At 54.1% G+C, this 9,706-nt stretch overlaps 1 protein-coding gene across 1 annotated transcript; it reads left to right on the forward strand.

The window, feature by feature from the left end:
• The first annotated feature begins 236 nt into the window (after nt 1–236).
• Nucleotides 237–2,863, forward strand: RABAC1 (Rab acceptor 1). Its single transcript, XM_039849964.1, has 5 exons — nt 237–405; nt 690–902; nt 1,175–1,272; nt 2,437–2,538; nt 2,614–2,863. Exons 1-5 carry the CDS (start codon nt 353–355, stop codon nt 2,700–2,702), a joined length of 555 nt encoding a protein of 184 aa, XP_039705898.1. The 5' UTR covers nt 237–352; the 3' UTR covers nt 2,703–2,863.
• Nucleotides 2,864–9,706: the final 6,843 nt, after the last annotated feature.

Below are 9,706 nucleotides of genomic sequence, written 5' to 3' on the forward strand. Positions count from 1 at the left end.
TTGTTCCTTAAGCGCTCGCATAACGCCTACTCGTGACAATCCCCCTCCCCTGACGCTACATGTTCGGCTGCTGAAACTACAACTCCCACAATGCCCACAAGGGCTCATCGTTGCTTTAAGCGACTACATTTCCCAACGCGCCTTGCGAGCCAGACCACCATCATGGCGTCCGCCGTCCCCGACATCATCAGGACTATAACTCCCACAGTGCTCAGCGGCAGAACTCCCGCCCTCAGCGGCTCCCGAACCCTGCCACGTCCACTCGGCTGGGTGGGGCCCGGCTCCCGCGGGGCGGGCAGGGTGTGGGGAGCCCGGGGCTCGTTACAGCGGTTCTACCCCTCACGACGCAGGCATGGCGGCTGAGGACCAGCAGAAGGATGCCGAGGAGGAAGGGCTGAGCGCCGCGTGAGCAAACCGGCTGTCGCTCCCCTGAGACTCGGGAGTCAGGCCCTCCGCCCCCTCCTCCCTCGGGTCCCAGGAATCCGGGCCCCCAGACACTAGAGTCTAGGCCTCTGGACTCCTCTTCGAGGACTCTGGAGTCTGGGCCCTCAGCCCCCTCTTCCCCTGGGGTCCAGAGTTCCCGACTCTTCCCTCCCCCTTTCCCACCCACCGCCCCCAGAACCGCGGAGTCTGGCTCCCTGAGGCCCCCATCCAGGTCCACCGCTAGCTAACCTGGCCCCGCCCACCAGGACCCTGCTGCCGAAACTGATCCCATCCGGCGCCGGCCGTGAGTGGCTGGAGCGACGCCGCGCGACCATCCGGCCCTGGAGCACCTTCGTGGACCAGCGGCGCTTCTCGCGGCCCCGCAATCTGGGCGAGCTGTGCCAGCGCCTCGTCCGCAACGTGGAGTACTACCAGAGCAACTATGTGTTCGTGTTCCTGGGCCTCATCCTGTACTGCGTGTGAGTGCCTCTCCGCCCGACCTCGCCCCCTTCAGGTCGCACTGGTCGGCCCGGCCCTCAGCGGCCAGCCCCTCCTCTCACCTGCCAAACTCACCAAAAGGCCAGGTCCCTACTGCCGCATCAGCCTGGCCAGGACGCAGTGTGACCAAATGTGACCTGAACTTGCCTGATCTCAAGGACATAACCTGTCCTCCGCTAGTGTAGGTCAGGGTCCCCCTGGCTGGGTCAAACATCCTCAGCTGCCTGACCGATGCCTCTTTACCTTTCTCCAGGTTGACGTCCCCCATGCTACTGGTGGCTCTGGCCGTCTTCTTTGGTGCCTGTTACATCCTTTATTTGCGCACGTTGCAGTCCAAGTTTGTGCTCTTTGGTGAGAAATTTCCTGCCCAGATGTATCCCTGACCCCTCAAATCCTGGTCTCTTGGAACAAAAAGCTCCAGGCCCAAACCCAAGTCTACCCAAGCCTAGATCTGCGCTTGAGCCCCCAAACCCCATCCCTTAAAATCTCAGATGCACCAGATGCTCCCATCAGGTCTCAGCCACCCAAATTGTTATTCCCCAAACCTAGAGTGGAATTCCCCAGAACCTGCTCATCACCTAGTTCCTGTTCCTTAAACCTACCCCTCTCCCTCCCTAACCTCTCTGCAGAAAGCGTCAGCTGCAGGTACCCACACTGGACAGCAGGTGGCGATCTTACGCTGGCCCAGATCTGTCCCCCTTCCCTGTCTTGCTTCCTGGGGTGGGACCAAAAGATCTTGGGACTTCTCAGGGAGAGAGAAGCTGAGGCCTGCAGCTCATGTGGTCACAGACTGGTACCAAACACCCTTTGAAAGGAAGAGGGGCCTGAGTCCCCACCCTAGGGAAGCTCAAGGTTTAGAGTGGGGACAGAGAAGAGTTGAGATCAGATAAGCAGTAGCCCTGAGACAGACTCCTTCAGGGACCTGCAGGTTATCTACATGACAAAGGTGGGCTGGTAGAGAGGCATGGTGACCAAGCACAGGGCATGGAGGGAGCCCCTGGAGCACAGCTGTGACCTGGCTTCGGCTGCTGCTGCCCCCTGGGGCCTACAGACCCAATCTTCCAATCCGCCAAGAGAAACCAGAAATCTGTTATGTGAAATCATTTCACTTCTCTGTCATCCACAAATTCTTAGGGAACATTGTGCAGGCTCAAAAAACACATCCACAGGTCAGACTTGGCCCTTGGGCCACCAGATTAAAACTCCTGGTCTGCGTGAGTGTGGGCTGAAGCTGGAGAGCCCTAATCTGGGGGAGTGGGAGGCTGGGAGCTTCCTAGAGGAAGTGGGGTTGAAGGCAGAGGGCAGGGGACTGAGGAGGGTGTATTGTATTCTGGTGGACAGTGGGGATATCGGGAAAATGGGTGGGGCCAGGACTCTGAGGGCTTTGGCATGAGAAGTTTGAATGTTCCTGAGGCACCCAGAACTTGTGACAGCGGACCGTTGGGGGGCATCTAGGGTTACTTTGGGAGCGGGGACACATGTCTGAACAGCTGCTCCAATGCCATCTGCCCCCAGGCCGAGAGGTGAGCCCTGCCCATCAGTATGCTCTAGCTGGGGCCGTCTCCTTTCCCTTCTTCTGGCTGGCTGGTGCAGGCTCAGCTGTCTTCTGGGTCCTGGGTAAGTACAGGGTCTGGTGGCGGAGGTAGGGGCCAGAAAAGGGAGCGAGGCCCTGAGCTGCCTGTTTTCCTGCAGGAGCCACCCTCGTGGTCATCAGCTCCCACGCCGCCTTGCACCAGATCGAGACCGTGGACGGGGAAGAGCTGCAGATGGAGCCGGTGTGAGGCATCTCCCAGGACCTGCCAGCCTCCCGAACCAGCTGCCCCATCTCTGCACCGCTGTCCTGCACGGCTCTGCTGCTCCGGCCAGAGGCCCCCTTCCTATCCCAAGCCCAAGGAGGGACCCAGCTTTGGAAATAAAGCTGTCGTAGTTGTGTCATGCAGCACGTACTCTCCCAGGATCTTCTATGGATCTGTGCGGGGGGATGCTGGGGAACCGCAGAGACCGAGACAGAGGGACTTCAGTGGGAGAAGACAGTAAGCAAGATGAATAACTAAAATATGGTAAGGATGGCCAACGGCGATGCACGCCAAGGAGAAGAAAAGAGTTGGGAAGGGAGACTGTGCCAGGGGTCCCCCAGGCCACCCCCATGCTCGATGATTTGCTAGGGAGACTCAGTACACAGTTGGACTCACGGCTATAGTTTACTATGAAAGGACACAGCAGAGTCAGCAAAAGAAAAAGGCACATGGGGCGAAGTCGAGACCAGGTACAAGCGTCCCAGAGTCCTCTCTCAGCAGAGTCACATCGGACGTGCTTGTTGCTTCCGGCAGTGAATTGTGATAACTGTAAAATGTCTGCCGGGGAAGCTCATTAGAGTTGCAGAGCCCAGGCATTTTGCTGGGGGTGGCCACCTAAGCACTCTATATAGCACGGACCAAATTCCAGACTCCCAGAAGGAAAGTAGGTGTTCCACAGAAACAGTGTCATTTGCACAAATAGTGTAGACAAGTGAGCCGCTCCTATCAGGCATGGTGGGGACCCTCCTGAAATCCGAGTTCTAAGAAGCCAGCCAGGAGCTAGCTACACAAGCAGCTAAGGACAGCAGTCTGTTCCTCCCAGAGTAAGTTCTGGAAATGAGATACAGGTTAAAGAAGGCCTCCCTGAGGTGAGGTGACATCAGTGAAGACCTGAATGGAGCTGCAGATGCTTGGGAGGGAGAATGTTCTGGGCAGAGGAAGTGTGTGCCCGGAGGTCGAGGGGGTCAGGAGGCCGGTGTGGCGGTGTGGCTGCAGCAGGTGAGCTGGATGAGAGTGACAGACTTGCAGGCTTCAGTGAGGGCTTTCGCTTCACTCTGGGTGAGGCGAAAGGGACACGATTTGCTTTTCATTATAATGCGAAGACTCGTGGAAATGCTGACAAAAGAGTCCCACCTGGTAGGGAAAGCTCCAGGCACATGTGACAAGTGAGGTGACGGAGAGGGCCCGAAAAGCTACTTCAGATGAGGCTGACCAGGGAGGGATCTCTGAGAACGGGACATTTCAGTGAGCCCTGACGGACACGAGCCAGCCACAGAAAGCTGCAGGTGGCATGGCCTCCCACCTTGTGTCTCGTCACCAAAATTCACCGTTTCATTGTTCATTCAGCAAGTGTTTATCACTGAGTACCCAGCATTCTGGAATCCTGTCACAGATGGCGGCCGCTTGAAACCTGGCTGGTCCAAATTGAGACATGCCGTGAGGGTAGAGTACACACCAGATACCGAAGACTGAGTAGGAAAAGGGCGTAAAACTCCCCATGATATTTTATACTGGTTATGTGTTGGAAGGATAATGGATATACTTGTTTAAATTATTTTCTCCTTTTTTACTTTTTAAAATTTGATTAAGTAGAAAGTGTAAGGTCACATTCATGGCGCGTATTCTGTTCTTACTAGACACGCTGGCTTAGGTGCCAGGGAAATGTCAGGGCTGCAAACAGATGAGGTCCTCCGGGATCTCGCGTCCAGCTGGAGGGGCGCACCACACACCCAGCAACAGGAAACTCACACAGTGATAAGTGCACTGAAGTTAATCAAGCGGGGCTAGAGAGTGGCTGAGGAAGGTGCCGGGCTCGCTGAGCGGGGCGGCAGGGCCTTGCTGGGCAGTGAGGAGGAGATGGACCCTTGGAGGTCTGGGGGAAGAGTGGTCCAGCCAAAGGGACCAGCTAGTGCGCAGGCCCTGAGGTCAGACCTGCTCTGTGACGAGGCAGTGCTTAAGAGTGAGGGGACATCCTTAGGAGACTGGCAGGGAGGCTGTTGGCCAGATCATGCAGGACAAGCCAAAGTGAGGTCTTTGAATTTTAGCTAAAGGTAATGTGGAACTATAGAAGGGTTCTGAGCAGGGGAAGGACCAATTCAGGTGTGAACATTAGAAATATTCCTCTCGGTTTGTTTGGGGTTGGGCTGGATGGAGTGAGACCAGGGAGGATGAGCCATGTGGGGAAGATGAGGCCAGGACGTGGAATGGAGAGGGAAGGCACATTCAGGAGGAGGGCTGGGGCTTGGTGACTGACCCGTGTGGGAACTGAGTGCAGGGACAGGCAATGATGACCCCCCCACCCCTCCTCCCGGTTTCAGGCTTCCAGCACAATGGGAAGACTAGGCGGCCTGGGTATCAGTCCACACAGGGGTCCTAGACAGTTACCAGGGGCGTGCTTCCAGTGGCAACCACCAGAGGGCGGAACAGTGCTTCCGCCTGGCCTTCTCCAGGGAGGGAGCCAGAGCCAGAGCCACGCCTGTCCTGGGAGATGGCCTGAGGTGCCCGAGGCCAAGTCAGGGACTCTGCTCTACCCTGAAACCAGCATCCTAGTCCCAGTGTGTGGATAGCAGAGAGCATTCGTTTGTCGATGCAGATACCAGGTCCCAGAGGAGACAGTCTTCATCTCCACAGAGCTGGGTGGTCACTGTCTGGTTTACACTGTGGGGCCTGAGTGAATATGGACCATCAGGTGCCTCGTTGGAGGTGACTGAGGCTGGCGGCCCAGGGACCTAGGGCTGAGATTCCTGAGTCAAGCGGTGGGCAGCTTGGTCCTAGGGGCAGCGGGAAGTTGAGACTCAGTCCAGAGGCCTAATCTGCGGGTGACTGACTATAGGTCCCTCGTTCTGATGTTGAATTACTGAGATGCCGAGAGCAGAAGCTTCCATACAGGGTGGTCAAGACTGGGGCTCCATTTTCCCACTTATCACTTTCTGGGTGACCTTGGGATTGAGAGGTTTGTTTTGTGGTAACAGAAACTGGGGGCTTAGTGTCTCATCAAGGGGACAAAGACCAAAAGTCTGGTGGTCTATTGTGATGACAGAGGCTGGGGGTCCATTTGGCTGGTTGCAAGAGACAGATTGTGGACCTGGTTGTCAACTGCATGATTAAAGAACCTGTAGGCCAGGTTTGGGGTGACAGGGACAAGGGACCCAGTTGTCCATTATAGAGTGACAGAGCCAGAGAGCAACTACACCTCATGTGGGGTGTCCGACTGGGCCTCTGGTTGTCTTGTTTGGGGTCCAGTTTGGGGTAAGAAAAATTGGGGATGCTATCAACTTTGAGGTGACAGAGACTGTGGTCATTTATCTAGCTTGAGGTGACGCAGAAGGGGATTCTTGAGGCCTGGGTGTCTAGGTAGCAATTTGGGATCATGACACTGGGTGTCTAGGACCCTAATTTGGGAAGACAAGGTAGGGTGTCCTCTTGGCTGGAAGCAGCCTGATTGAGGTCTGGTTGTTTCCTTGGGCACCAATGCTGTTTAGTTGATAGTGACAGAGCCTAGGGTCCTATTACATAATTTGGGACAATAGGAATTGGGGGGTCTTAATGCCTAGCATGAAATGACAGTGACTTGGGGGGACCGCGTTGTTTAGTTTGGAGAACATCTTATCTAGTTTGGTGTTGAAAACAGTGAGTCTGGTTCCCCAATTTTAAGTGACAGCTTAGGGACTCTTCTAGTTCGGAGTGACAGGGACTGGAGTTGTTTGAGGTGTCAGAGACGGATTCTTGTCACAGTTGCAGTGATGGGGCTGGGATCCTAAGGTCTAGTTTGTGGTGACAGACTAGGGGTCTGATTGTCTAGTTTTTGAGGTGGCCAAGACTGGTAGTTCTGGAGCTTTTATAGGAGTATCAGAATTGCTACCTAGTCTCTTTCCGGGCAACAGAATGGTAATCTAGTTGCGGGTTGAGGCACCAAAATTTTAAGATTTGAGATGCCAGACTGAGCGTTCAGTTACTAGTTTGGAGCAACAGAAATTGGGTGTCTGGAGGACTCCACTGGGATCTCTGTGACTTGTGGTCTGGTTATCTCATGGGGTGCCAGAGACATAGGCCAGTTGTCTGGCTTGGGGTTACAGAGCCCGAGGGACTGGTTATCTTGTTTGGGGTGATGACACTGGGGTACAGGGCTTTGGTTTGGCCCCTGGGCTAGGCTGAGGCGGCAGACACTACAGATCTGTCACCTAGTTGGGGGTGACAGACTGACTGGGTCCTGTCATTTGGCTTGGAAGGCAAAGATTACTGACGTGGTTGTCACGACTGAGGTCTCAGAAGACTGTGGCGTTTCTTTGTGTAGTGTGGCGTGCAAGAGGCTGGGGGTCCAGATGTCTGGTTTGGAACAGCAGAAGCGGGGGTTTATTTGTCTAGGTTGGGGTGGCAGAGATGAGGGGTTCTGTGATCCAAGGACCTGGCCTGGGGTGACAGAGACTAGGAATTTGAGTTTGGGGTGACAGAGACCCAGAGGTTAGTTGTCTAGTTTGTGATGACACAAATTAGATCAGTTGTCCAGTTTGGGATGAAGTGACTGGGGTTCCAAGATCTAGTTTAAGGTGACATAGAATGAGAATTCACTTGCTTGGTTCTCTCAGTGGGTGGGACCAGGGGCCTGGTTGTCCAGGTTGGGATGACACACTGGAGTCTAGTTGAGAAGATAAAGATTAATGGGGCTGTGGGCCCAGGTCTCTAGTTTGAGGTGATATGTTATGTGTCAGTTGCTCAATGTGGAGTGACAGAGCCTAGCAATACCATTGTCTGTTTGGAGCGGCCGAGTCTGGGGGTTAGTTGCCTAGTATTATGGGATAGAGGCTGGGTCCCAGGACGTTTTGAGGATGACAGACTGGTTAAGACTGGAGGTTTGGTTGTATAGTCAGAGGGGGGATGGGGCGCTCACCTCGTTAACTCGTGGATACAGTTTGAGTTCTGATCGTCTGGTTGGATGTGCAGAGCTTATTCATCCATCATCATGTTTAAGGTGACAGAGACTAGATCTAGTTGTCTAGATGGGGGGACAGAAATTGTTGGCCTTCTTTTCTCGTTTGGGTGACAATTACTGGGTTCCTCTTGTCCAGTTTGGGGGAGACAGAGACCGGGGTCAGTTGTCTAGTTTGGGGCGGTGAGACCAGATGTCAAGGGCCCTATTTTGGGGCAATATAGTTGGATACAGACCCTGAGTTCTAGGTGATGCTGGCTGCTTGTCTCTGGGTCTGGGGCCAGTTTGAACAATAATTCAGTTTAGGTTCAGAAACTGTGGGACAAGTCTAGCTTGGGGATAGCAGAGTTGGGGTTCTCATGATCTATTTGGAAATGATGGGGTAACAGATTGTGGATTCTGGTGGATTTGAAGGAATCGAGATGGGGGATCGGCCTATCTCTTGTGGATGACAGAAACTAGGGGTACCTCGTCGAGGGTATCAGAGACTGGGGTTCTGTAGTCTACTTTGAGATAACTGACTAGAAGCTCGCTCGTCTAGTTTGGAGAGACACAAACTCTGGATTCAATGGCTTAATTTGAGACGACACACAGCATTGTGGATATTACTTATATTTTCATACCAAGGGTCTGGTGTGCTGTTTGGGGTGTTGTGACTAGCTATATAACAGAGATTAAGGTCAAGGGCCTTAGGCCAGGAATGTGACTGTGTAGTGTGTGGCAACATGGCGGCTGGTCGTGTAGCTCAGGCCACAGAGACTGGGGATATGGCAGTGTAGCCGGAGGCTGTGAGACAGAAAATTGCCTTTTTTTAGTTTGAGATAGCAGAAACTGTCATTCCAGTCTCCTAACTTGGGGTGCAGAGCCTGTGGACTCAGTGCCTTCCAAATGCAGCTGAGTCTGAGAGCGCTGACACCTGAATGTTCCTGGGGTGACTGAGTCAGGGGGCTTCTGCACCCAGCTGTGGGGTCCCTGGATGAATGTGGACTTTTGAGTAAGGATGGCCTGGAGTGGGGAGCCCTGCTCAGGGGTCACTGAAGCTGGGAGTCTGGGCATTTGGAAGCAGGGAGCCAGGAGGTCAGGACCCCAGAGTCCAGGATCCACTTGAGGGGTGCTCGATAGGATTTGGGGATGTCTGTGACATGAAGGTCAATGGCTTTCGAAGCTCGGGGGAGGGTCGAGGCTGGGGCCCGAATGCCAGTCTGGGGATCTCTGAGGCTGGGGCACAATGCACTGCGGGGCTTTCTGGCCCGGGGTGGAGGTGGGGCTCATCCACCTTCATCAGACACAAGAAGATACCAAGGGTCAGTCTAGTTTGGGGGCAGATGATTATGTTGGTCCTGATGTATTGTTGCAGGTGACGAAAACTGGGGACCCAGATGCCTACTTTGGGGAGATGGGCTGGCTTTCAAATACTGATTTGGGGGTGACTGAAGTCCCCTCTGCTAAGTTCTGGACATTTGTGGGTCCACGTCCCTGATTTGGGGTACTAAAGCTGGGCCGTAGAGCTGTAATAGTGCAGACTTGTGTGGGGACTGAAGGGGTCCTACCGATGCTGGAATAGAAGGGACCTGTCAAGTTCGGGGTGAGCGAGTCTCGAGACTCAGCTGTCTAGAAGAGAGTGACGGTTTGGGGTTTAGTGCTGACCACGCCTGGCAGCCCATATGTTCATTTCAGAGTACTTCTGGCTACTTTAGGGCTGACTGACATTTGGGGCTTACATGCCTAGTTTGGGGATCACTGAGCCCGAGTGTGCCACAGCTGGGTTTGGGTACTGTCTGAGACTAGGAGGCCAGATATCAAGCTTGTAGGTGACTAGCTATAGGGTTCAGATGCCTATTTTGAGAGTGACTCATTGTGGTTGTATTGACTGTGGGGCCCTGTAGGTTAATTTAGGGGTAAGTGAAATTATGGTCTGCATTCTAATTTGGGGACAAGGCTGGGGCCCTAAATGCCAAATGAGAGGCACCTTACCCTGGTGTCCAGATGGAGTTTGTGAGACTGAGGGCCCAGAACCTTAGTTTGGGGTAGCTGAGCCAAGCCACTCAGATGTCTAGTTTAG

The sequence above is a fragment of the Pteropus medius genome, unplaced genomic scaffold (assembly GCF_902729225.1).
Source record: "Pteropus medius unplaced genomic scaffold, Ma_sr-lr_union100, whole genome shotgun sequence".
Classification (NCBI taxonomy): domain Eukaryota; kingdom Metazoa; phylum Chordata; class Mammalia; order Chiroptera; family Pteropodidae; genus Pteropus; species Pteropus medius.

What these genes read in the sequence shown, in the direction of transcription:
- RABAC1 (XM_039849964.1), top strand. Translation starts at nt 353, where the DNA reads ATGGCGGCTGAGGACCAGCAGAAGGATGCCGAGGAGGAAGGGCTGAGC. An exon ending in GGCCTCATCCTGTACTGCGT is followed by an intron (nt 903 to 1,174) that starts GTGAGTGCCTCT and finishes ACCTTTCTCCAG; the next exon opens with GTTGACGTCCCCCATGCTAC. An exon ending in GTCCAAGTTTGTGCTCTTTG is followed by an intron (nt 1,273 to 2,436) that starts GTGAGAAATTTC and finishes ATCTGCCCCCAG; the next exon opens with GCCGAGAGGTGAGCCCTGCC.